Genomic DNA, 26,343 nt, shown 5'->3' with positions numbered 1-26,343 from the left:
ACAACACTGTTGAAGATTCCGGATGATGGTAGAGGCCCCTAACTAGGGGTGACCCGAGTCCACACCCTCTGAGGAGCTCTAGGACTTCACAAGATGAAATGCCAAATCACTGCCCCAAGGAACGCAGAATCTTTTCCCTGAGGGAGCCTACAAACCGCCAAGCCATCCCTGGGAAGGCTCTGGAGCCTCCCAGCGGCCCAAGGGCCTGTGACAGACAAAAGGAAGAATTTTCACTTTAGGAAATGTCCTTTGTCCGTTGCTGGGAGCCTCCCTCTGGGGATCGGGTGCTTAGGGGCGCCGGCCGTCACTTGGCAGGCCTGGAGATCACACCTGCCCGAGCTCACACAGGTAGCAAGTTGGTCCCTTTGGTCTCCAGACCCCAAGCTTTCTTCCACTTGGTTGTGGGCAAGGCAAAGAATGACTCCACGTCCGTCCACTCACTTTTGAGGAGGGAGTGCCCCCTGGTGGCTCCACCCAGGACTGCACAGAACCTCTGCTCCAGGGTCCAGGTGGAGCCTGGGAGGGGCTGGGGAGCGGCTGGCACCTAGGCACTGGGGGCTCCCGGGACTCTCAGCCTCACTTCCAGGAGCTGGCTTGGCTTCCTGTTTCTCTTCTCTCCAGTGGCCTTAGGCAGGGGCAGAAAAGCATTTTCCAAAGTTTGAGCTGACAGAGTGAGAAGCCCAGGGGAGTCCCTGCCTCTCGTGGCCCACCCAGGAGGGGATCCCAGTGAAGTGGCACCGGTAGTGTTGGTGGGGAACAAGGAAAGGAACAAGAGCCAAAATACACTTTGATACAGAAATGTTTATTTGTGCAAATTATGTGATCAGTTATACTTGTAGGGGCAGGAAGTGAGGGGCTCCAGCATTCCTCATCCACTAGTACTCTTCCCCTTCCTCGGCCTCGGCCTCCACCGAATCCACGCCCACCTCTTCATAATCTTTCTCCAGAGCGGCCAGATCCTCCCGGGCCTCCGAGAATTCACCTTCCTCCATGCCCTCCCCCACGTACCAGTGGACGAAGGCCCGCTTGGCGTACATCAGGTCAAACTTGTGGTCCAGACGGGCCCAGGCTTCTGCGATGGCCGTGGTGTTACTCAGCATGCACACGGCCCGCTGCACCTTGGCCAGGTCACCGCCAGGCACCACGGTGGGAGGCTGGTAGTTGATGCCCACCTGTCAAGTAGAGGGAAGGGTAACTGTCAATGGCAGACTTGGCTTGGCCAACTCCCAGAGGAGCAGGCTCCCCTCCCTGGTGCTGATTGGCATCCATTCCAGGACACCAAGGTGCAGCCACTTTCCCTGGAGGCTCCAGGCAGAGGGTGAACCCAAGTCCCAGCAACATCATTTCCATCGGCTCTCATCCTGCTCCCCTGGGCCACCTGTTCCACAAGAGAAGATCGACCAGAGGTTTGGGAGCAGCCCCCCAAGAGAGGCAGGGTGCTCCTGCCTCCAGTGACCAGGGCAAAGTAACTGGCAGGGAAAAGATGTGACACTTGTTCTGGATCCAGAAGCACAGGTCCCAGGCCATTCCCCTTCAAGACAAATTTTATACAGGGAGGAGGAAGCAAGGACACATTAAGGGAAGCATCACCAGGAGCACAGTGAGTGTGTCCAGCAGAGGTGAGGATGGTAGGGGGGAGTCAGGTCTTACACACGTCCCAAGAAGTGCCCCACTAACAACAGAACACCCATTGCTCTGGCTCCAGTCCAGAGCTCCCTGGGACACAAGATGCCACAGACCAGGGTTGGGAAGGTCCCTACACTCTCCATCCCTGGGTTATCCAGCCTGTCTGAACGCCTCCAGTGACAGAGAATTCACCACCTACCGACACAGGCATGAACGGGGTCAAAGATGGGATTCATCAGGGATCACGCTCTAGTCCTACCTCAGTACAAAACAGCCAACTTTGCTTAAGTCTGGGTGGTTGGAAAGGGCCATGGGAGCCGGCTGTGGGCTGCTCCCTGCAACCTGCTCTGGGGCTGCCCCATCTCAGATCAGCCTTCTGGGTGCCCCGGCCAAGCACGGCCTGAGGAAGGCTGCAGAGGACACAGCTGGGGGGGGGGTCCTTTCCCTTGGTCCCCAAGTCCCTGTGGCTGCTGAAAGATCCCCTTCACAAAGCCCATTTTCGAGAGGAAATACCTGAGGATTCCTTTGGATAGACCATTCCATATAGGAGGAGCTACAGGTTCTAAACAGGAGTTGGAGGGCTGCAGCAACTCCCCAAGCCCCTTCAACGTGATTTCAGCTCTAATGTGGAGTTGGGGTGGGGGGCACACCTCAGACACCAAGGAGCAAGAATTGTCCAGAAAGAGTAAGCTCAACTTTCCCCCACAACTCAATGTTGTACAGAATCCATAGTGCAATTTAAATCCATTTAGATTTGGAGGCTAAGCCCTCCCCCTCTACCCTCCCCAGTGCCTTCTGCCTCTGAATCGGGAGTCTGATCATAAACTATTAATGCACAGGTAGCTCAACTACTTTGTGCCACTGAGACATGACCCCAGGGACCCCAGATTACCTTGAATCCGGTGGGGCACCAATCCACAAACTGAATCGTACGCTTTGTCTTGATGGTGGCAATCGCAGCATTCACATCTTTGGGGACCACATCCCCTCGGTACAACATACAGCAGGCCATGTACTTGCCGTGGCGGGGGTCACACTTGACCATCTGGTTGGCAGGCTCGAAGCAGGCATTGGTGATCTCCGCCACAGACAGCTGCTCGTGATACGCCTTCTCGGCCGATATAACGGGGGCATAGGTGGCCAGAGGAAAGTGGATCCGCGGATAGGGCACCAGGTTGGTCTGGAATTCCGTCAGGTCGACATTCAGTGCCCCGTCGAAGCGCAAGGAAGCCGTGATGGAGGAGACAATCTGCCCGATCAGACGATTCAGGTTGGTGTAGGTGGGCCGCTCGATATCAAGGTTCCGCCGACATATGTCATATATGGCTTCGTTGTCGACCATGAAGGCACAGTCGGAGTGTTCCAGGGTCGTGTGAGTGGTAAGGATGGAGTTGTAGGGCTCCACAACTGCCGTGGAGACCTGGGGGGCTGGGTAAATGGCAAACTCAAGCTTAGACTTCTTGCCATAATCAACAGAGAGCCTTTCCATGAGCAGAGAGGCGAAGCCAGAGCCGGTGCCTCCTCCAAAACTGTGGAAGATGAGGAATCCCTGCAGCCCGGTGCACAGATCTGCCTGAGGAGAAAACCCACCAGTCACCAAAGAGGGCATGAGCCCTCCAGGTGGGCTGCTGACATGCCCCCACACCTCCCCACCTGATGGCTGCAGGCTAGACTCTCTGACCAGAACCTGTGACCCTTAATGAGCCTCTGGGACACCAGAGACCACCTATTTATTGGAGCTTAAGTCCAATAAGTGAATGTGGGCAGGCCAGAGATTCTCTTGGGAAGGGCTAAGGGCAGAGAAGCTTCTCCAGTGTTGTCTGCATCACCCCCCCCCCCAATTCTGCAAGGCAAGGTATGCGGAATTCAAATCCTGCTAGGGCATTGCAGGCACCACAGCACTAGATGGGCATAAAACAAGGGCCCACCCAGACTCCCCTTGAGTGGGCCTGGCACCTCCCAGGGGCTTGTGCAGAATGTTTGGCACTTAATGAATGTGAGACCCTCCCCCTCATTCCTGGCTTCCTTGGACTGGCTGCATCATTGAACTAACTCTGCACATGGCTGCCTGTGTCCCCACCCCACTTGAGCTGCAGGACCAGCACCCCAGCCTCCATTTCCCTGGTGGAACTTCATCCCATCCAGTCTCCATGTTCCTTCAGGACGCAGTTCGACTCTTACTTCCCCTGGGAAGCCTCCCTCATCTCCTGCCTTGCCCTCTCCCACAAAGACTCTCTTCGAGGGCTGGGGCTCCAGGCTTTCTCCTTGTGTAAGTGGCGCAGTCCCAGAGTCAGGAGGACTTGAGTTCAAATATGACCTCAGACACTGTGACCCTGGACAAGTCACTTGATCCCAATTGCCCCCCCCCTCCCCCAGCCAAAGAAAGGTATGGAGCCCACTCAACAGCTGATGTTTTAAGGAGGTGGGTTCCTGCCCCATTTCCCATGATCCACCCAGGGTGGTTGGTCAGGCTGCATTTCTGCCAGTTAAATGAGTCACTTGACCAAAAACCTGAAGAATCATTGAACCAAGTATCCCCAAACCTGGAAACCAGTGCCTTCCCACTGCCCTGGTCACTGGGCTCTTACCAGTTTGCGGATCCGATCGAGGACCAGATCAACAATCTCCTTTCCGATGGTATAATGGCCTCGTGCATAATTATTGGCTGCATCCTCCTTTCCAGTTATCAGTTGCTCTGGATGGAAAAGCTGCCTGTACGTGCCCGTCCGGACTTCATCTATGACAAAATGAGTTTGGGGCTGGTTATTTCACTTGGCATGTTGTGCTTAGACACTCAGAGGAGTAAATTCAGGGACCCTCATGAATCCTGTAAAGGAGCTACTTCCCAAAGCCAGATGATAAAAGACTTAAGTGTTAACAGTGGCTCCAAGCACTCCAAATCCGATTACAATTCTTAAAAGGATTAAAGTGAATTTTCTAAATTAGCAGAGTCAATGCACCACAATGTAACTGCAGTGAGCCCTCAATCACCTGCCTTCCAACATCAGGTTGTCATGTGCCCAGGAGATTTATGACTTAAGTCTCTTGGTCTCCAGAGAGATGAACTGGGACTGGTAGGAATTAGCTACTGGGAGGCAGACTGAAATTCCCCTTAAGGAGAACTCTGAACATTTCTCACTTTTTTCCAAAAGTGAAACAGAGCACATTCTATAAATGAGCAAGTTCCTCATTGCTAGAAGCATTCAAAAAAGTGCTAGATGTTGAGTATTTCTGGGACAAGGTCTCCAGGAATCCTATCCTGAAATGGCTGGACTATATGGCAGCCAGGCAGCCTGAAATCTGTGGTGACCACTTAGATCCAGGGGGCAGCCTCGTGAGCTCAAGTCCAAGAATCCTTCCAGGCATGCTGCCCACACAGCAAGTGAAGGAGCAAGTGCATGTCTGCCTCTGCAAACCAGGTTAACTCCATGGGCGCTTTGGAAAGGACCACTGCAGCCCCTTTCTCCTCCCCCCAACCCTGCTCTGCACCCCGCTCCAGACTCTATTTACCCCGAGCTCCCTCAGGGACAGAGGACATACCAACCACTGTGGGCTCCAGGTCCACAAATACAGCTCTGGGCACATGCTTGCCGGCCCCAGTCTCACTGAAGAATGTATTAAAGGAATCATCCCCACCACCTATGGTTTTATCGCTTGGCATCTGACCATCAGGCTGAATCCCATGCTCCAGACAATACAATTCCCAGCAGGCATTGCCAATCTGGACCCCAGCCTGCCCCACATGGATGGAGATACACTCACGCTAGGAAAAGGAAAACAAGCAGTTACTCTTCCAGGACACGGAGAGGTTCGTGAAATATAAAATACACCTTTTTGTGTCTTATGGTTTCAGGATTCCTATTTCTTATTTCTCAATAGGACTGTAAGGAAAACACTGTCATCCTCATTTTACCGATACGGAAACAGACGTAAAAACAGGATTAGGTTTGCCTAAGATTGTGCGGACCAGCTGACCTGGGCAGAACTATGCTGGAATGTACCAGATGCAGCCCAGCAGTGAGGGAGCAGCCTGAAAGGGCTAGGCTACAGAAAGTCCCAATGAAGCCTGCAACCACTGCTTGGAAGGAAGCTCATCACTCTCACTCCTTTTAAAAATTCCTATTTTTTTTTTATTTTCACACCCTAAATCCAATTTAATCAACGGCTAAACTTTATAATTCAAAAGGAAATTGCCAGGATGTCTAAAGAAGTTAAGCTCTGGGGTGGCTAGGTGGTGCAGTGGGTAGAGCACTGGTCCTGGAGTCAGGAGGACCTGAGTTCAAATTCGGTCTCAGACACTTAATGATTACCTAGCTGTGTGGCCTTGGGCAAGCCACTTAACCCCACTGCCTTGCCAACCCCCCCCCAAAAATAGGTTGAGCTCCCAGCAAACTATCCAAAGGGGGGGTGGACCCCTCACCCAATGCTAAGAATTTTGGGGTTTGTACAGTTTTGAAGATCATTGCTTCAGAAACCTTCCAGGTCAAGAGACTGGGGGTTTTTGCCTTTAACTTGGGGCCTGGCGGACTGCACTCTGCGAGGAAGGTGTTGGCATGGACGGGTGGCACAGCGCTCTGAGCTCGCCTGGCTCTCCCTGGCCACAGCGGGCCTCCCTGTCATTTGTGTCCTACATAGTGGCGTCCTTCCGGGGGGCTTCCACAGCGAGGGGCAGGCCGGCACACAGCAAGTGCTCAATGCGTGCGTGCCTTCCTCCCCAGCCGCAGGTCCGTCGGGAGGGCATCCGGCCCAAGCGCCTGGTGCTGGGCTGGGGCGCGGCTTCCCTTCTGGATGGCCCTGGCAGCCCCCGGGCTCGGCCTCCGCCCACCGAAGCACCCCAGGAGGCGGGGGCTGCCAGCCCCCTGCCCTCTGCCCAGCCCCCCGCGCCCCTCCCCCTCCCGGGGCCCTCACAGCCGCCTGCACGGATTAGGCGCCTCCTGAATGCTTACAGCCCACCCGCTGGCCTCACGGGGAGGACCCGAGGCTGGGGCGCCCCCCGTCACACCCCTGGGTTCCGGGGGCGCCCCAGGCCCGGGCTTAGGGCCCGGAGATCACTGCGCGACGCTCCCCTCCCCCCACGGGCCGGGGACCCCGAGCCGGGGAGGGGGGAAGCGAGGGGGCCCCGGTCCCCCCCACGGCGGACGGCTCCCTGGGGGGCTCGCGGGCCGGGGGGGCCCCGGGGCGCGCGGACTGGCCGCCCCTACCATGATGAGACGCCAACTGCGACCCGGCCGCCGCCCTCGAGGACCCGCGACTGAGCGCTCCCGGGCTTCTGCGCGCGCCGCCCGCGCCGCGCTGCCCTCTGATTGGCCGAGCGGCTCCGCAGCCCGCGCTCATTGGCTGAGCCGGCCCGAGGTGCGCGCGCAGCGCGGGCGCCACGCGGCTCCTGGAGCACGGGGCGAGGAGACTGCGCTTGCGCCGTCGCCCGGTGAGGCGGCCGAAGGCTGCGTGGGGGGCCGTGGGCGCCAGGACTTCTGCGCCTGCGCACGGCCCCCTCCCCTCCCCTCCCCCGCCTTCAAGGGAGGGGCTCTCCCCCTGTTCCAAATGCCTGTGCCCCCGGGAAAGGAGAGGGGGCCTGGGGGTTCCCAGCCCAGGGCCCTCCGTTCTTGTCTCCCGGTGTTGGGGGGCTCCGGCTTCGTGGGGGCCAGCCCGAGCCTCCCCCAGCCTCCGGGGCCTCTCTGGGGGGCCAGGGGCTCCCGGACAGCCGACGCAGGCCTCCTTTTACAGCTGGGTGAACCGAGGCCGAGGAGAGCCGCCCAGGCTGCCCCCAGGGGCGACCCCGGGCTTGCTGGAGCCTTCGGCGGGTGGCGCGAGCCCCAGGGAGCCCTGGGTTCCAATGCTGCCTCAGACGCCTGGCCCCCCTTAACCTCGCTGCAAAGTGCAGAGCACCCCCAGAGGCTTGTGCGGCACCGGGCCAGGCCGTGCCCCTTGGTCCGGCCCTGTCCTTTCACCCACAGAAGGGCCCGGACCAGAGGGGTCACCCACGGGGACCTTCCGACCACCCCCAGGTCTGCCCACTCCTTCCATGGGGAGGCCGGGACGGGCCTGGCCCAGGTCACAGTGTGAGGAGAGCCGGCATTAGAACCCGGGGCTCAGGCAGGCCCAGGCAGCACCTTGTCTCAGATACCTGGCATCGGGCGTACCCCTCCAGTGGCCCAGGCCGAGGGCAGGCAGGCCGGGCTTGGATGGCTGCCCTTTGTGGGCCTTCATCTCCCCAGGATTTAATAGGGTCCCTCACGTACAGTAGGAGTTCAATAAATGTTTGACTGGACCTCAGCATTTAACCCAGAGTCCCTGGGGGTACAGCTATCCAGTAAGTGTGGCGAGGCCAGAGAGGTACCCACACTGCCCAGTCCCCTGGTCTCTTCATTCTTGGGGCTCTCACCCAAAAGATGGGCAAATTCTGGAGGCAGGCTCAGGATACATGGGAGGGAAGACATGGCAATAATTGATGTTTGTCCTTCATCCTCTTAGAAGACCGTGACGTCAGGGAGGTGAAGCCGTGACAAGCACGCGAAGTGGATTTGAGTAGGGGAGAGGGCCCGTGCTAAGTCCCCAGCCTCACTTTCTTCTCCAGAGCCATCTGGGTTCAGTGGCCAGACAGGAATCAGGACTGGAGATGGTCCTGGCTGCAAAGCGATCAGAATGCAGTGACTTGCCCAAGGTCACCCAGCTAGGTCATTATTAAGTGTCTGAGGATTTGACCTCAGATCCTCCTGACTCCCAAGACCAGTGCTCCATCCACTGCATCCTAAATTATGCAAACAATGAATAAAACACTCTTACTCTTGGAGTTAATGAAGGGGAATGGGCTGCTTTAATAGGTAGTGAACTCCCCTTCCCAAGAGGTAATCGAGTAGAGGTGGGACAAGCATCGCCTGGCCGTTGTAAAGGGTCTCCAAGAGTCTGTGAACTCCCCGGTAGCTGCGGCGGGGGGGGGGGGGGGGGGGTAGGTGCTCAGTGTCAAGATCTTCAGGCTTTGAAAATGGGCTTGGGCATTGGGGGAGGGGAAGATTATTCCTTAGTGATGATCTTGCCTCCTCCCATTTGACAGAGAAGGAAACCGAGGGCCAGAGAGAGGCGGCCAGGGACCTGTTCAAGGCTCCACATACCAGGAGTCAAACCTCCTCATCAAACAGATGGCCTCATGTTAGAGGTCCAGTGCTTCCAAAGGCCACCCCCCATCATCCAGCAACACACCACCCTTGGCACTGGGTTTGGGGAGGGGTCCCAGCTCCTGCTTTTGTGGCCATCTCAGTCTGTGAAGGGTTTGCAGGAGTCTGTGATGAAGCCATTCAAGGGGAGGGGACATCAGGGTAGCCTAGAGGGGACTGAGCTCAGTCGGGGCTAATGGGAAGGGCCCAGGGTGGACTGAGGGGGCAGGAGGCTGCTCCAGCCTGCCTGGAGCTGCTTTGGGGGGTTTGTGGAGGAGGGGGTCATAGGAATGAGGGGATGGTGGTGGGGGTGGGGAGGAGCCCACCATGACCCAGCCCTCCTTCTTCTTCTAGCAAGCTCCAGAACCCATGGAAGCTTGCAAGCTGGGAGAGGTGCCCACTGTGGTTTCTGGATGTCTGATCATCCTCAGATTCTTCCCTGCCTGGCTGAGCCCATACCTCCCCCTGCACTGGCCTATCTGGGTCTGAGAAATGGGAGCCCACTGGTTATTGGGTAGAATTTGGGGTTTGAGTGCCTGGGTGACCTCTGGGAAATCCCTTTCCCAAAGTCTCGTTCACCCCAGGACTGTTCTAATGAACGTAGAGGGTGGATGGACTCTGGACTCTGGTCTAGATGTCCCAACTGCCCACCCTGTGTCTAGGCTGGCCAGGGTAGAGGCCAGGACCTGGGGAGGCAGACAACGTTGCACTCGGGGAAGAGGAAGGGTCACCCAATGCAGTGAACACAGTGGACACTGAGCTTGGTAGCAATAACCAATAAGGCTTAGTGAGAAGGGGACAAACGGCTTTTGTCTTGGGGGCCAGGGCCGCCCAGAGCATCCTGGCCAGCAGAATAGGAGCAGGGGCTGGGAGTCATGGGGACAGACTGGAGGTGGCCAGAGAGCACGGCTTCCCAGCCACTCAAAAGCAGAATGGGCTGCCCTGGCCAGGTAGTGAGTCTGCAGACACTGGGGGCTGCCAAGGCATGTAGGATGAGTCCTGGTCCAGAGTCCTTGCGTAGGGAGGCCAGGGTCCAAGGGAGCTCCGCAAGCAACTGGAGAGGGTCTGACTCTGGGTTCCATGAGGTTAGTGTGTCTGGAGCCCCGGAGGAAGCAGGATCACATCCCGGGGCAGAGGACGGCATCAGCAGGGATCCCGGGCGCTGCCTCTAGAGGCTGGGGCTGCCATGTTTGATGTGGAGCCTTGGGAAGCTCTCTTTCAGGGAACAAGCCAGGTCATCAAAGTCTCTGTTGAGGTGGATGTTCTGGAAGAGAGAACCGCTCAGGGGTCACTGCAGGGGATGGGGCGGCCCATGCCCCATGGTCATCTGGGAGGTGCCATGCTCATACCAGCCAAGCCGGTGTCCTCACAGCTCCAAGCTGGAGAGGACTCCGGGCTGGACGTCACCCATCTGAGACCCGAGAGAGCCAAGGCCAGAAAGACTGCCCACCGGCTGGGCCTTTGTGGAGCTATTATTGGCCAGAGTTGTGTCCATAATCACAGGTGTTCCCCTATAGGAAGCCTCTCCCACCCTTCTTCATTCTAGGCCCCCAACCCTCCTCCACAAACCCCCCAAAGCAGCTCCAGGCCCTGCCCCCTTAGTCAACCCTGGACCCTTCTCAGGAACCTGGCTTTCATAGACTCCTGCAAACCCTTCCCAGATAGATGGTCACAAAAGCAGAGCTGGGACCCCTCCCCAATGCCCTCAGGGATCTATGTCCTGTTTTTCCTGCCCATATGTCTATAGCTGAGGCAGGTGGATGGTTGCCATGAGATAATACCTAGCTGTGTGACCTGGGGCAAGTCATTTCACCCTGTCTGCCTCAGTAGCCTAATCTGTAAAATGAGCAGGAGAAGGAATGGCAGTTTTATGAAGAAGACCCCAGAAGGGGTCCCCAAAGAGTGAGACACAGTACCTGAGAACCATCTAAAATGTATTCTGTTTATATTCTGTTGTCCTCTCCCCCATTAGACCGCAGTTCCCTGAGGTCAAAAACTGTCTTTTGCCTCTTTTTGCATCCTCAGAGCTTAGCACAGTGCTGGCACTTAATATTTCTTGAATTAAATTGATGATGATGATGTTTGTCCTTCGTTCTAAAAGACTGTGAAGAGATGTTCCTGGACAGTGCCCAGACCATGCTCATTTGGTCCCTTCTGAAGCTAACCTTACACCTGGGGGGGCAGAGCCAGGGGTGCCCAGTGACCCATCCCCAAGCTGAATTATTCACAGGCTGGTCCCCAGTTCTTCCAGCTTACCGAGAAATCCAAAACCTCCAACCCTGAGTCTGGGTTCAGCTGGATGGCCCTGAGGATGTTTAGGCAGCCCTCGCTCCTCATGGGGTTCCTGCCCATCTGCAGAGAGAGCCAGAGGGAGAAGGGGAACAATCAGCCCCGGCCCTGCTGAGAGGCAAGAAGATTCAAGCTTGGACCTTTAAGCTTAGGACCCTGTGTGAACTGCACGCCCTCCTCTGTTCATCAGAGACAATCTGCCTCCTAGGGTTGTTTAGAGGCTCAAGTGGACCAAGTGACGAAGGGAGAAAACTCTGGATTAGAATCCAGGACCTGTCTCTTCACAGTCCACAGTGGTTTTGATCCCAGACTCTCAGAGTGGATCAAACAGAGCAACTCTGGTGGATCCTGGATCCTCTCCTGAATACCTGCAACAAGGGATCCCCCTTCTGCCTTGCACCCGAGGACCTCTAAAGGATGGAGCACTCATCACCTCTCTTGGCAATCTATTCCAAGCTTGCATGAGTCGACCAAGGGGAAAGGAAGCCGATCCCTCCTCCCTCACGTTTCTAATCTTTAAAGCTAGCTTCTAGATAGTGGAGTAGGTAGGGCCTGGAGGCAGGGGACCTGAGTTCCAATCCAGTCTCAGACACTTAAGTGTGTGACTATGGGCAAGTCACTTTAACCTCAGTTTCCTCATCTGTAAAATGGAGATAATAAGAGCACCTCCCAGGGCTGATGAGGATCAAATGAAATAATGTAGTTGTTAGTCGTGTCTAATGTTATTATTTATTTGCATTTATATGGAGCCTTCAGGTTTAAAGGCATCTTGTAGAGTGGCCATGTTTCATCCTCTAAACAACTGAGGAAGCTATTACAATCCTCATTTTACAGATGAGGAAACTGAGGCAGACAGCGATCAAGGGACCTGCTCAGGATCCTAGAGTTTGCGTCAAGTAGGATTTGAACTCAGGACTTCTTGCTTTAGAGCCAGCCTTCTGCTCACTACTCTCCACCTCCTGATTGCTCCCTGGAAAGTTCAGGGTCAGAAAGGCAGGGGCCTTCTCCCAAGCCGGCCCCTGTCTCCTGGGACATCCCTCCCCTGTCAGGGGCGCCACTCACCCAGAGGATCCTCAGAGTACGGTTTTCCCTCAGTCCCCCGGAGAACTGGAGGGCTCCTGGCTGGGAGATGCGGTTGTTACTTGAGAGAGAAGACAGTCATTGCAGTCATTGAAAACCTGTTACTGGGAGTCTGGTTCTCTGTCCTCTGGCGGGCAGGGTGAAGGGATCGGGAAGGACATGCATCTTAGAGCTTCAGTCCTTCCTTTGACAGATGGGGAAACTGAGGCCCAAGGGGCCGGGGGTGTTTACAGTGATACAGGTGGCAGAGGCCCCTCAGGACTCCATCTCCCCTTTTATCCCCTTCCTGGCAGTGCCACTTCCAAGGAGAGGCAAGGAGCTACTCATGTGGACAAAAGTATGCTGTAGACTGTAAGCTCTCTGAGGGCAGGGACAAGGCCCCCCCAAAGTCCCAGGTATCTATGTCTTCACATTCCTGGCACTTCACACACTGCCAGGACAGAAGACATTCCATAAAGGGTGGGTGAAACCTTCTTCTTCCTCCCTAGAGGGGTCTCCTCTCTAAGATGAACTTAGTAGCAACAGCCCAGATTTACACGGGGCTTGTGTCAGTTGAGCCTCTCAACATCCCTGGGAGGCCCTATAATGATTTCCATTTGACAGTTGAGGAAGCTGAGGCAAACAGAAGTGAAATGATTTGCCCATGGTCAACTGGCTAGTAAGTGTTTGAGGTTGGATCTGAACTCAAGACTTTCCTGATTCCAGGTTAGTGCTCCATGAACCCTAGCATTATGGAGATGTCTCATCTTCCATCTATTTCCATCCACTCTCCTATAGGGACAGCTAAGTGGCAGGATGGATCAGCATTGAAGATGGGGGAGCCGAGTCCAGATTCAGCCTCAGACATGTGACACTTACTGCTGTGTGACCTTGGTCAAGTCACTTCACCCTGATTGCCTCGCAATTTCCACCATCCTGATCCATAGCTGGCTCCTGGACCAGATGGCTCAGGAGGAGAAAGTGAGGCTGGGGACTTAGGACAGCTCCCCCCCTCCACTCGAATCCAATTAATGGGCTTGCCATGGCATCACCGCCCTGATGTCATGATCTTCTTTGAGGATGAAGGACAAATCTATTGCTCCTCTGTCTATGCAGTGATTTACACGTTGTCTCCAGGGGGTAGAAGGAAAATATCAGCCCCTGGGCTGGAGGAGGGGTGGGGTCCTCACCTGATGTTGAGTTCCTCCAGCACATTGTTGACTTTCAGAGCCTCCCCCATGGCAGCTGCTCCTTGGTCGCAGAAGCCGTTGTAGGAGAGGTCCAGCACTTTGAGGTAGGTGTTGGCCTGTGGAATTAGACCGGACAGACTGGATGATGATGATGATGCTGAGGAGAGGGAGAAAGAGGGGGAGGGAGAGGAGGAGGGAGAGGGGAGGAGGGGGATGGAGGAAGAGAAGGAAGGGGAGGAGGCAGGAGGAAGAGGACAAGAGAGGAAGAGGGAGAGGAGGAGAAGAAAGGAGACAGGATGGAGGAGGGAGAGCAGGGGAAGGGAAGGAAAAGGGAGGAGGGGGAAAGGAGAGAGGAAGAGGAGAAGAGGAAGGGGAGGAGGAGGCAGGAGGGAGGAGGAAGGGGAAGAGCAGGAGGAGGCAGGAGGGGGAGGAGGGAAAAGAGAGGGGGAGGAGAAGAGAGGAAGGAAGAAGAGGGAAAGAAAGGAAGAGGAGGAAGATAGGGAGGTGGCAAGTTGGTTAAGGCTTCATCTTTCACTAGCCCTGGAATGGGAGAGAGGGCAACTTGGGGTGAAAGCCGTGGAGGCTCTACCTCCTTCTGTCTGCCCAAGGAGGCTCAGGGGGGACCCATGGAGCCAGCTAGGAAGGCAGTCTCCCACTTAAGAGGAATGCTCAAGTTAGGGGTGGGGGGCCTAGAGTTTACCCCAGGACACAATGACCATCCAGGCTCTACTCGGATCCCCCCGGTGAGAGAGTCTGGCCCCCAGAGGTTCAGACAGCCCACTAAGTTTGAAAGGGGATCCTGGAGCCCTCTACCCCCCCCCCCCGGCCCACCCTCTCCCATCTGTCCCATCATCTTGGCCTCAGCCCCCATGCCTGCCCCAGGGGCAGCTGGAGCCAGAGCAGGTGGCAGGGGGAGGGCCCTACCCCAAGACCTTGAGTGAAGATCACAGCTCCTGAGCCCCGGAGGTGGTTCCAACTGAGGTTAAGTTCTTTTATGCCAATATTTTCTGCCAAAGCGGGTCCAAGTTTCTCCCCTTAAGGAGAAACAAAGTCCCAATGTCGGTCCCCTTGGGCTCTTTAGTTCCCTTATGCCCAGGGAGGTGGGGCTGGGGAGCTCAAGGGAAATCTGGGACAAGGGTGCCTGGGCACCAGCAGGATCAAGCCCCCTGCAGAGTCCCTCCTGAAGGATGGGGGGGCAGGGCCTGCCCAGGAGGAAGAGTGGGAAGCCCTGGGCATGCCTATCCTGGGACTTGCCCATCCTGGGACACCTTCAGCAAGTTTCTTTATCTATAAATTGGGGCCAGTCTTCAGACTCTTCCTGTTTCTTCACCTCTCATGGTCAGTCAGTCCCCCACAACCCACCCAGAGCACCCACCTTCTCACACCCCTTCTTGGTTCTCCTGATTCTGATGGAGTGAACACTCTCCACAAACTCAAAACTTCTCCAGTGCTTTAAGGCCTGCCAAACTTTCCCTGGATATTCTCCACAGGAGTAGACTATGCCTTTTATAGGTGGGGAAACTGAGGGACAGGCTCTGCTACATGCCTGCTGATATTTGGATGAGAGGCACATTGGCTAGCAGGCAGGGTCACCACCACAAGAGAGAGTAGGTGCCTGAAGGGGCTCCAACAGAGGGCTGCTAAGAGAATTTGGTGAGCCTAACTTTCCCTCCTCAAGAAGCTACAGAATCACAGCATTTGGACATGGGAAGGGACCCATAACCCATGATAAACACCCAAACCCTCCGCAAAGGCATCCAGTGATGGGGAGTTCGCTACCTCCCAAGATGACCCTCCTCAGTTTTGGAGTGCAGTAACTATTAACAAAGCCTCGATTTGTCTCTGGGGTTTGGCCTTGTCGCTCTTCCCCCCAGAGCCAAGCTACACAAGGTGACTTCAGCCGGGCCCCTCGTTACCTCCTGGGGTGTGAGGCTGACACCTGGGTGAGCTGGAGGAAAAGGGCAGCCCAGAGCTTGAAAGGGTGTGAACCCAGTCTCATGATTCTGGGCGTAGAACTGTCTACACTTCCCCTGCTCTGTGCTCACTTCCTCAGTCACCTGCCCTGGCAGAGTCAAACCCGGGGAAGCCTCTCCCCCTGGCCACAGCCTCCTACCAGCTTCCTCATCTAGAAGGTTATGGCTCAAGTCCAGCAGCTCCACCTTGGTGTTGACCATCAGGGCCTCAGCGATGTCCTTGGCGGCTTGTGTGCCTAGTTCACTTCCAGAGATGCGAAGCCGCCGCACAGAGGTGTTCACCTTCAGGGCAGCACACAGGGGCTTGGCGCCTTTGGCCCCCACTTTATTATCAGACAGATCAAGATCTGATGGGAGAGACCCAGGGGATGACCATCAGAGGCTGTGGACAGAGCCAGGCAGACCTGGGTGTAAGTCCTGCCTTAATGTCTGTGTGTGTGTTACCTTGGTCAGATCACCTATCTACTCTGTATCTCAGTTTCCTCATCTGTAAGAGGGGCTTAGGGCCCTTATATAGTCTCAGATAATAAGACTTAATGTGCTCACACCTGGTCACCTTTATACAACACCTGGTTGTCCCTTCGCAAAGTGTGAACACTTTCTCTGAGGGTTTGGAAATGGGCAGCTCCAATAAGTGAAGGAAGACGGCCATGCTAAGATAATTTGAGACATGGAGACACATTCTAGACCCAAATATGTAGAGTCAGTAGCTAAGTCCAAAAGCAGTTTCAAGGTGTAGGACCTCTGAAGAAAGAGCTGGCTGTGGCTGCAAGAGAGAACAGTTCTGGCAACAGAAGTCTTTGCAAGAAAAGTAAAGATCTGCCTCTAGCAACTGAGAATCAAGATGTAAGGAATGATGACATGATGATGGTCAAGAGAAACTGAGGCAGAGTCTCTGGGGCCCAACTTGAGTGACATCTGAGGATGGTGGCCCATCCAAGGGGAGAGAGAGGTGGGCTCCAGACCTGGCTGGGCCATGTGCACCCTGGGTAAAATGGGGAGGGGGAGCTTGTGTATCCACCGGTGATGAAGCAGTTTTCCTTCAGCATCCCTGCGATCGCTGCTGCCCCCTCCTCGTTCAGCCAGTTGTCACTCAGATTCAGTTTGGTAATTGAGGTGTTGGTCATCAAGGCTGAGGCCAGGGCCCGGGCCCCCTGCAACACAAAGGAGGCCTGCCAGGGAGGGCAGGAGACCTGGGTTCTGGGGCTGATGCAGGCATTTCTGGCTACGTGACCTTGCATGGGTCACTTCTTGAGTCCATGACTGGGAAGCTCAGAGAGTTGCTGCTTGTTAGAACAACTCTTAGAGGTCACTTAGGGAAACTGAGGCCCAGAGAAGTAAATGAGAGAGGCATTTAGAAGAAGCTTATCCTCATTTCTCAGAGAAGGAGGCTGAGGCCCAGAGACAGGGAGGGATTTACCCAAGGTCACACAAATGGGACCAAAACCCAGGGTGTGCCCATTTCAGTCTCTGGGCCAGGGTCAGAGTTAATAGGAGAACCAGGACTGTCTCCTCAGGCCAAGGCTGGGGCCCCATCTATTGTGCCATAGTTTCTCTGTGGGACCCGAGCTAAGGGGGAACCTGAGACTGAGGTCAACAGAGTTGACCTGAGAGCCAGAAAGGGAAGAGTTCCTGCCTTCTCAGGGCTTACACTCTGCAGGACCCAGAGGACCGTGGTGGCGTCTCTTACCTGAGGCCCGAGACCACGATGCATTAAGGTGAGTTCAGAATCATGCATGTGGTGAAGGAAGTAGGAGATGGGCACCACCCCATAGGCTTTACATGCTGCCAGGTATTGGGCCCTGCCAGCGAGGTCACATGGCCCAGTGGACTCTGCAGGAGGGAGACACGAGATGGTCAGTGAGTGCAAGAGCCCTTCTCATCATCCATCTGATGTTTGAGTTCCCTTTAAAAAAACAGAATTCTCTCTCGGACCCAGCCTCCATTCAAGCCCGGGAACGTTTATATGTACAAGGCCTCGGGCAGAGTCCCTGCTCTTGGGGAGCACTCATGTTAGGAAGCCATGGAAGGTTGTGGAGGAGGGGAGTGACTCTGGGTAGGACCTCACCCTGGGAAGAAGCAGGAGGATGATGGAAAGGTCCAGGGAAGAGTGATGAGCATTTGAACCAGAGTTGTGTCAGTGATAAAGAAAAGCGCTGTTGGTTAGGACCACCCTTCAGCAGCCCGACACCATGATGACGGTGGTGGGTCTGGCTGCTCCACTCTTTCCCACCTCTGAGCCTTTGCCTCCCTATGCCCTGCATGCCTCTCTCTCCCTCCACCTTTGGAAGTCTTCTCCAGAGTCCTATTCTCCTCCAGGAAGGCCTCCTAGGTTCAATCTCCTGGTCAGAAATGAGCTTTCCTTCTTCTCACTTGGCTTCATATCTATTCTGAGGACCACAAGGTCATAGATTCAGAGCTGGACATCAGCAAGGTCCACCCTCCCCCAGTGGGGTTTCCAGCCCAGACCCCCAATTCCAAATCCAGTTCCCTTACCACTGTTCCTACTTCATCATTTTGTTTTAAAAATCAGGGGACAACATCTACAGATTGGCTAATGTGACAGAAAAGGAAAATGACAAATAGTGGAGAGGATATGGGAAAATTGGGACATTAATGCACTGTTGGTGGAGTTGAGAACTGATCCCACCTTTCTGGAGCGCAATTTGAAACTATTCCTAAAGGGCTATAAAATTGCAAATGTTAAATGTCTAAGATTTTTTAATATGTAATTGGGGAAAAATAAATTATTAAATAAATAAAAAATAAAATAATATAAATGAAATAAATTAAATTGATTTAAATGAATTAAAAATGAAAACCCTGGGAAGTAACTGGGGCTTGCATTATTTCTCTCTTTATATAGACCATTTACATACCTGTTCTGAGGTGGGATTTGAACTCCCTTCTTTCCTGACTCTGTGCACAGGCCACTAAGACCCAATGCTCCTCCTCTTTTTTTTTTTTTTACAAAGCAATGGGATTGAGTGACTTACTCAAGGCCACACAGCTAGGTAATTATTAAGTGTCTGAGGCCACATTTGAACTCAGGCCCTCCTGACTCCAGGGCCGGTGCGCTATCCACTGCGCCACCTAGCTGCTCCAAAATTTAATTTTCAAAAGGATCTAATAGGCAGTTGGTGACTAGAACTCAAGAGAAAACTAGATTGAATATAGAAATATGGGACAATAATTGGTCTTATGGAAGCCGATGTGATCGCCAAGGGAGACAGTAGGGGGGAGGTCTCAGGACTGCTTTAAAAATAAGTTCTGTGTGGAGTAGCTAGGTGACGCAGTGGATAGAGCACCGGCCCTGGAGTCAGGAGGACCTGAGTTCAAATGCGGCCTCAGACACTTCATAATTACTAGCTGTGTGGCCTTGGGCAAGCCACTTCACCCCATTTGCCTAGCAAAATCCTAAAAAAAAAGTTCTGTGTTTGAGGTCGGAGGGGAGAAACTCCTTGTGCAACCATGAGAAAGTCCCTCCCCCTCCTCAGATCTCAGTTTCCTAATCTGTACAATGAAGGGATCAGACTAGGAGGCCTCTGCAGATCCTTCCAACTTGGTTTCTGCCATCCCATGCCCTCCCCATAGTAGCCTAATTGACTGTTCCATTGGGTCCATAGGAGGGTCCTAGGGAGCTGGGAGAAGGACCCTGACCCTAAGGACCCCTGGAGGTCTGGGGAGGGTGGGCAGGTGACTACCTGCTTTCCTTACCTTCTCTTTCTTGGTCAGAGCCAGAGTCTCCCTCACTTTCCATCTCATGAGCCCCCTCAGGTTGATCTCCCTCCTCAGTGGTGTTGTACTCCTTGTCTGGCAGCAGGGGGTTCTGCAGAGGGATGTTCATGGTGGCATCACTAAACTGGATCTCTGGCACTTTCTGAAAAAACAAGAACCACCAAGCCAGTGCTGAGGCGGCCTCTTGCAAACAACCCCAGGACATCCGGGGCTCATCAAGCCCGGGACACCCGGAGATGGGTCTATGGGGTCGCCCCGGAGATGGGTGTAAGGAGGCATCCCAGAGATGGGTCTATGGGCACCCTGGCAATGGGGCTATGTGGCATCTCAGTGAGGCAGGGGCTGAGGAGCTGGGCTGGGGTCTCTGGGAGCCCCTCTGGCACTCTCTGGAATTCTGCCATCCCATCTGCCCAATGAAGGATCAATGATTTAGGTCAGCCCCCTTTTACAGGAGGAAACTGGAAGCTAGAAGCTCCCTGCCCCTGGGCCGCTCGGCCTCAGTTCCCCTATCTGTAAAATGAAAGACTTGATGTTCTTGGAGCCGCCATCCAGCTCTAGAGGGTCTGTCCCCCGCCCCGCACTGGTTGCCTCAGTGTCCTTCTCGGGGTGCGCCCCCCGGCCCGGCCTCCGTCCCCCCAGCCTTGGCCACCTCGAGCACCACTTGCAGCTCCATCTGGCCGGAGCTCGGACCCCCGGGCTGCTTGGCTTGCTCTTTCCCCTTGCCACGCGCAGATCTGGGGGGCAGCGTGGGGGCGGCGGTGGCGTCCGAGGGGTCCCCCCCGGGGCCCGGCTTCCGCTCGCCCCCCACCCGGAGCTGGCGGATGCCGTGGCCGAGACTCCCCTCGCCGCTCATCTCCCTGGGCTGCATGGAGGCGGGAGTCCGGCCCGCGGCCCGGGAAGACCAATCGGAGCGGCGGCCCCGCTGACGGGCGGCCGGCTCAGCCAATAGGAGCCCGTGCGTCCTCCGTTGCCATGGGAACTGCCAACAGCCGGCTCTGGGGACCGGGGATGCTCCCCTGTCCTTGCGGGAAGAGAGCTCACTACCCACAGAGGCCTTTGCTGGGATACCTGCAGGCATGGGGAGGTCACTACCACCAAGGATCTCCATTCCCCTCTCTCAAGTCGACCCCCACCCCATCTTTCGGTCCTCTGGGACTCAGCTAATCCCTCCTCCTTCCCCTTTCCTTATGTGTTGTCTCTCTCCTTAAGGGTAGTTAGATAGCGCAGTGGAGAGACCACTGGCCCGGGAATCAGGAGGACGGGAGTTCTGATCCAGCCTCACATTTATTAGCTGTGTGACCCTGGGCAAGTCACTTAACCCTGACTGCCTCACATCCAGGGCATTTCATATTTGGCCACTGGACTCAAATGACTGGAGGAGAAAGCGAGGCTGGTGACTTAGCACACAGCCCCCCCCCCCCATCCAATTCCTGGGTTTAGCAGGGCATCACCTCCCTGAGGTCATGGTCTTCTTGGAGAATAAAGGTCAAACATCAATCAATCAGGCATCATCAGTAACCCCTGCCGGTTGGAATCATTGGTGAATTGGATGGGGGCCGTTTACTCACGCTGAATGCAGAGGTCACAGAAGCAGAGCAAGATCAGAGACCCGGGGACCACCTTGTCTCACTCTGTTTTACAGATGAGGGAACTGAGGCCCCAGAACATGAGACAGTACCAACAATATCAACAGTCCACATTGCTTGAGAGTTTTAGGGTTTGCAAAGGACTTAAGGCAGATGAGTGTGTTCAGATTTATTTTACACAGAGGGCTGTGGATAGGCCTAGAACCAGGAAGACTTGGGCTCAATCTGACCTCAGACACTATTTTTATCTTTTTAATTTTTTGGTGAGACAATGAGGATTAAGTGACTTGCTGACAGCTCGGAAGTGCCTGAGGTTGGATTTCAACTCGTCCTCTTGACTCCGTGCCTGGCGCTGTATCCACTTTGCCACCCAGTTGCCCTTGTCACACTTGTAAATGATGCTGCTGTCTGTCTCAGTTTCCTCATCTGTAAAATGCAGATCACAATCACACCATCCTCTCAGGGGACTCAGAATCAAATGAGTCAATTTGTATAAAATATACTGCAAACTTTACAGCACTAGTTATACCTATTTTATTGTATAAATTAAATATAATGAGTACTCTTTTGGGTTAAAATTGATTCTAGGACAGTTAAAATGTCTTGCCTCTGGTCACTATGGAGGCAAACTGAGCAGGCTTCAAACTATACCAGGTAAAGTGGAGGCAGAGATGGGAGCGTAGAAAAGGTTTCCCCTCCAAGGAACTTGCTTTTGGAGCCACAGCAGTAATTCAAATTGCCCAACTTGGTGACCTGACAATAATACTCTCTGCCTAGATCTGTAAATATTTAAAGGGTTCTGGGACAGTGCCCCTAACGCAGGAGCTCCCCTCCCAATGCCAGCCTAGATAATTGTCCATATGCAGTCCCATTCTGTCTGGTCCCCTTTGCTTTCGGGGCATCATGGGCCAAGAATCTCCCTGCAGGCTAGTTGTAAATAAATAAAGACATTCTTGTCACGTACCTGTTTTTAAACTCTGTAATGCTCATTTCTTTGATATTACACAGTTACTGCGGATCCAATATAAGCGTGGAATCCTGTTCTCTTGTCTTCAGTTCCAGAGCCTGAAGGCCCACTTCTTGGGCAATGAGCAGGGCTTCTTTGTCAGGATGGGTTGGACTGAATGGACTCTGAAGTCTGTTACAGATGGGAGGGTCTGTCATTTTACAATGTCTGAAAGGCCTCTGAAACCTTCTCTCTTGGGTCACACTTAACTAGTGGGTATATTGTTATCCAGAAGGCAGAATCTCTGGGTTTCTTCCAACCGTCTATCCCCAGAATTGAGCATGATGTCTTGGAGCTAGCTGACCCTCAAGACAGAGCTAGTCATTCTAACTTATGGGCAGATATAGGAGGTGGTGAGTTAGTGAGTGGCAGAGCAGACAGGCCAAGGAGAATGAGGACTGAGAAAAGGCCGTTGGATGTGGCAGCTAAAAGGTCATTGGTGGCTTTGGAGAGAGCCGGGTCTGGCTCTCCATGACCTCATTTGGGGTTTTCTTGATATTGTATGAGCATGTAGACTAGAGTATGTAGAGTGTGCTGCCATTGCCCTCTCCAGCTCATTTTACAGAAGTCAAACCTGAGGCAAATGGAATGAATCTTCCAGACTCCAAACCCAGCTGCCTATTCATTATGCCCTATATATCTATATTAAACATATCTCTATCTATACCTGTATTACATCTGTGGGCAGCAAGGTGGCACTGTAGTGGATAGAGTGCCACAGAGACAGGAGAAGAATTTGTTCAGAAGTCTTTGCATCCCTTCCTCCCTGGCTGGCATGGAACTGGGGGAATACCCTATTTTGTACCACTAGTATCAGTCTTTGAACATTCAATGGGTCTAATAGGAAAAAATGGTTACTAGAAATGTGGGAGCATGGTGGCAAGAATATAGAAAGAGAGGTTCTGGTTATCAATCTCCAAACTCTCTAGTAGCATCTACCTCTGGGCAGAGATTTCTCTAGTCTCTTTTCCATAATCTGGGGATGGGCTATGTCATAAAATCAATTAGAAACATCTCTAATAAAAAGGAACAAGGGAGGGAGGGAGGGAGGAAGGAAGGAAGGAAGGAAGGAAGGAAGGGAGGGAAGGAAGGAGGGAGGGAAAGGAGGGGAGGAAGGAGGGGAGAAAGGAGGGGAGGAAGGAGGGAAGGAAGAAAGGAAGAAAGGAAGAAAGGAAGGAGGGAGGGAAGGAAGGACATCTCTACTGAAACTGAGAAATCTCTGCTCCCAAATTTCTGTGACAACTCAGGAATATTTGGGTATGTTCCAGAGGCTGCTGTGTCATCATAAGTAAGAGTTTACAAAGGTCTCATTCTGAAGTGGGCCCCTCTGGTGCCATTGAAAACCATGGTCTTAGCAAAAATGAAGGATTATGTTCTATTTTCATCAGGGACTTTTAGGATATAGTCACACTGTGCTGAGTCTCCTAAAATATAATGATATCATTGGTATTTTGTTAATAAAGAGAGGAAAAGTTGGCAAAGGCCATGCCAGCCAAAATGGAGAATCCTCATTTTATTAAAAGAGGAATTGACTGCAACTGTAAGAATCTGGAATGTGTAAGAGTCTTCATCGTTAACATTCACCAGCTGTGTGAAATTTTTTTTTGTTAGAATCTGTATTGCTAATCTCACAGTGGGCAAAATAGAAATGGAGCAAGAGAAGAATATGACATGAATGGGATGTCTCCTTCACTCATACCTGCTAGTAAAACAATATAATATCAATGTACTCTGCTGGAATAGGTACCCATGGGCCAGGAGTACTCTGATGGATGTGATAACACACCCAACAGTCTTGGGGCCCAATATTTCTCACATCTCCTAAGCCTTGCCCTATCTGACTGTGAAAGTTAATAATAGCATTATTCTTTACCCAAATATTACTAGGAAGGTATAAAACATAGAATGCAGATTTGTGGTAAAGAAGACTTCTCCTCCTGGGTTCTTGGCTTCTGTTGCTTCCTATCTTGTTTGCCTCAGTTTCCTCATTTGTAAACTGAGTTTAAGAAAGAAATGGCAAACCACTCGAGTATTTTTGCTAGGAAAACCCAAAAAGCATTCAAGAAGAGTTGAACATAACTAAATAACAACAGTAATGTTACGGTTGTCGCTAAACGAAAACAGATCGATCTATGGGAAAAGACTCTAGTTAAGATTAAAAACTAAAATAGAAGACAGTCCTTTCTTAGACCCTGCTCCAATAGAGGTCATCAAGATGTGTTTCATTAGGGAGTATTGGTTTTGATTTGCTCCTACAAAAGGACACATTCACACCAACAAAACTAAAAAGTATATTTAATAAAGTGATTATTATCTTCCTTAAGGATGTGATTTCTTTCTCATCACACTCAATTTGGATCAAGGTACAACATGGAAACAAAGTAAAGACTGACAGAGTGCTTTCTGTGGGGGGTGGGGAAGGGAAGTAAGATGGGGGAAAATTGTAAAACTCAAATAACATCTTTAATAAAAAATAAATTTAAAAGATGAAAAAAAATAAAGTGATTATAAAACAGGTAGTAATAAATCAGTCTTATAACAAAAGTAACCAGTAAGTCCCAATATAATACAAAGAAGACCAAAGCCTACATAAACATAAATATTAAGAGAAAACATCACCAATCGGGGGAGCTTCAACATCTGAATCAACAGTGGCTGGGGAGTCCCAGGGTACAGCCTTCAGAGTCCAAATCGGGAAGGCCCCAGGCAGAGCATCCTCTCTGTGGGTGAGACTCCAATTAGGCTAAAGTCTAATTAGATGTTATATAACTTGAGAACAAAGAAAGCTTCTTGCTGATCTTTGTGGAATAAAACCAAATTTCCCAGGTTGTCCGAGGAGGGAACCACCCCTCCCTGAACCCCAAGAATGATGGTGTTTACATTCAAGAATGGCTAGTTCCTGAAGCAATAGGCAATGTTCATCAAGTACGGTCTTGAGGGTCTGTCCAGGACCAGTCAAAGTGATTCTTTTAAATACTCAAGCTGATTTAAATATGTGCACGAGATCAATCCTCTCATTTCTCTTCCCTGTACATCAGGGGTCACCTGGGGATCAGTGATTCTCTGTATACGAGAGGTAAATCGAGGGTCAGTAATTCTGTGTAGCTAAACTATGAGGCCTTACCATGGACTATTGTCTATCCTATGTATTAACCATACAAGATGCTAGAAACTGAAGGTTCTTATTGTTCCTTGCTTTCCCCAGGGAGCTGTCGTACTAGTTCCAGAACCTCAGTGGATCTATCTTCTGGACCAGAACCTGTATGAGCTGTGCAAGAACCTTTATCTCTGTCACAAAAACTCTATGATGGAAACCCACCAAAGGCGAAGGGTAGCTCACTTAGCTAAGGTAATCATAATACAACTGCAAATCATAATAAGTAGAAAGCTGAGTCATGTAGCAGGCAAAGTAAACTGACCATTTCCCCATGCTAGATAATCTCCCAGGGTCAGGAAGAGCAACATTTGTCCCCTAACCTTCTCAACTGGTTGGACTAGAGAGGTCAATGGGCAACAATCATCTTAGAATTAGTGAGGGAAAGGGCCATTTCTCCACACAATAATTCCAAAGATGATGAAGCCAAAAGTGAATGGCAAAGAGAAAAGCAAGCATTCTCCTCCATGTGTCTGTGTTGAGCTTGGGATAACACAATACTTAACAACCCACAGCGCTTGTTCTTTATTGGCACAAGGAGTTCTTGCTTGAGGGGCAGGTTGTCAGGTGAGTCCTTTTCTCCAGTTTCTATCCAGTTGTGATGGTCAGCAGTACTGTACAGGAGCTTTTCCCAGGCTGTCTGAGTTCCACTGGTTCATTGGAAGTTCCTTTTTTTTTTTTGCAAGGCAATGGGGTTAAGTGACTTGTTCAAGGTCACACAGTTAGGCAATTATTAAGTGTCTGAGGCCAGATTTGAACTCAGGTCCTCCTGACTCCAGGGCCTATACTCTATCCACTATGTCACCTAGCTACCCTTATTGGAAGTTCTTGAGGTAGATCTTATCACTACTGAAAAGTCCAAAGGCCCAGTCTCTACTGCAGCCCCTGCCTTGTGAGGTTCTTTCAGTGGCTCTTTGGTTCTTGCATGTAGGAAACAAGAGAGGCGATTTTGCTTTCTTTCATAGGATCAAACATTTCAGAGTCATCCCTCCTTGGTTTTCTTTGCAGATGGAACAAGATTTAGGGGAAGAACATCTGGCTATTTTGGATGAGTTTCAGAAGACAGCTAATCAATGAGAGTCTTGTGGTCACTCTGACCCACACTCTGAGGATGGTAAGGGGCATGGGACTTAAGAGTGATTTGGGAAAACACAGTATTTGTGAGATGAAACCCTTATCAGAATTGATATGAGTTGGGGAGTGATTTCTTTGAGATGTATTATTGCAACAAAGATGATTGGAGTGTTAAGATTAGAAAATGACTCAACCCAATGGGCGAGGTAGCATACAGCAACAAGACAGATTTTATAATGGCCAGCCTTGGATCAATTTGTAAATGTCCAAATGAAGTGTAAGTTAATGAGTTCTCACTTAATACAGTGTTACAGAAGGCATGGTGATTAAATACTTGGCAAATTGGGCAGGCAGCACAAATTGAGCTGTCATAGGAGTAATACTCCCCCTTAAGTTCTTAAGAAGACATACCTGGTGTTGGAAGCTCCAGGGAAGGGCTAGCTTTCCTTCCACAGACATCCAGGGCCCAGAGATTCATTTTACTTCATACCACTGTT

General features: G+C 52.3%; 2 protein-coding genes across 5 annotated transcripts; both read right to left on the bottom strand.

The window, feature by feature from the left end:
- Positions 1-791: 791 nt before the first annotated feature.
- Positions 792-6,917, bottom strand: LOC141502031 (tubulin alpha-3 chain). 2 transcript variants are annotated; one of them, XM_074206567.1, is made up of 5 exons: positions 6,828-6,917; positions 5,167-5,389; positions 4,215-4,363; positions 2,519-3,199; positions 792-1,172 (listed from the first exon to the last, which is right to left on the bottom strand). In XM_074206567.1, the coding sequence occupies exons 1-5, from the start codon at positions 6,828-6,830 to the stop codon at positions 876-878; spliced, it is 1,353 nt and encodes a 450-aa protein (XP_074062668.1). In that variant the 5' UTR covers positions 6,831-6,917; the 3' UTR covers positions 792-875. The 2 variants fall into 2 exon arrangements, with proteins under 2 accessions (XP_074062668.1, XP_074062669.1); XM_074206568.1 differs by lacking the exon at positions 6,828-6,917 and adding an exon at positions 6,573-6,660.
- A 1,514-nt stretch (positions 6,918-8,431) lies between these two features.
- On the bottom strand, positions 8,432-19,918 carry LRRC74B (leucine rich repeat containing 74B). Of its 3 annotated transcripts, XM_074206564.1 has the most exons (10): positions 19,676-19,918; positions 19,006-19,168; positions 16,979-17,121; positions 16,310-16,442; positions 15,429-15,635; positions 14,240-14,349; positions 13,316-13,431; positions 12,129-12,207; positions 11,034-11,129; positions 8,432-10,041 (listed from the first exon to the last, which is right to left on the bottom strand). In XM_074206564.1, exons 1-10 carry the CDS (start codon positions 19,892-19,894, stop codon positions 9,946-9,948), a joined length of 1,362 nt encoding a protein of 453 aa, XP_074062665.1. In that variant the 5' UTR covers positions 19,895-19,918; the 3' UTR covers positions 8,432-9,945. The 3 variants fall into 3 exon arrangements, with proteins under 3 accessions (XP_074062665.1, XP_074062666.1, XP_074062667.1); XM_074206565.1 differs by lacking the exons at positions 19,006-19,168; positions 19,676-19,918 and adding an exon at positions 17,357-17,560; XM_074206566.1 differs by lacking the exons at positions 8,432-10,041; positions 12,129-12,207 and having other exon boundaries at positions 11,040-11,129.
- Positions 19,919-26,343: the final 6,425 nt, after the last annotated feature.

Source organism: Macrotis lagotis, chromosome X, assembly GCF_037893015.1.
Source record: "Macrotis lagotis isolate mMagLag1 chromosome X, bilby.v1.9.chrom.fasta, whole genome shotgun sequence".
NCBI lineage: Eukaryota > Metazoa > Chordata > Mammalia > Peramelemorphia > Peramelidae > Macrotis > Macrotis lagotis.
This window is presented reverse-complemented; position numbering and strand designations above follow the sequence as displayed.

Excerpts from the sequence above, each read along its gene's own strand:
- LRRC74B (XM_074206564.1), bottom strand. The coding sequence starts at position 19,894 with ATGCAGCCCAGGGAGATGAGCGGCGAGGGGAGTCTCGGCCACGGCATC. Across the intron at positions 19,169-19,675 it reads AGCTGCAAGTGGTGCTCGAG|AAAGTGCCAGAGATCCAGTT; the intron begins GTGGCCAAGGCT and ends TTGTTTTTTCAG. Across the intron at positions 11,130-12,128 it reads GTACTCTGAGGATCCTCTGG|ATGGGCAGGAACCCCATGAG; the intron begins GTGAGTGGCGCC and ends CTCTCTCTGCAG.
- LOC141502031 (XM_074206567.1), bottom strand. Across the intron at positions 3,200-4,214 it reads TCGATCGGATCCGCAAACTG|GCAGATCTGTGCACCGGGCT; the intron begins GTAAGAGCCCAG and ends TTTTCTCCTCAG. Across the intron at positions 1,173-2,518 it reads GGTGCCCCACCGGATTCAAG|GTGGGCATCAACTACCAGCC; the intron begins GTAATCTGGGGT and ends TCTACTTGACAG.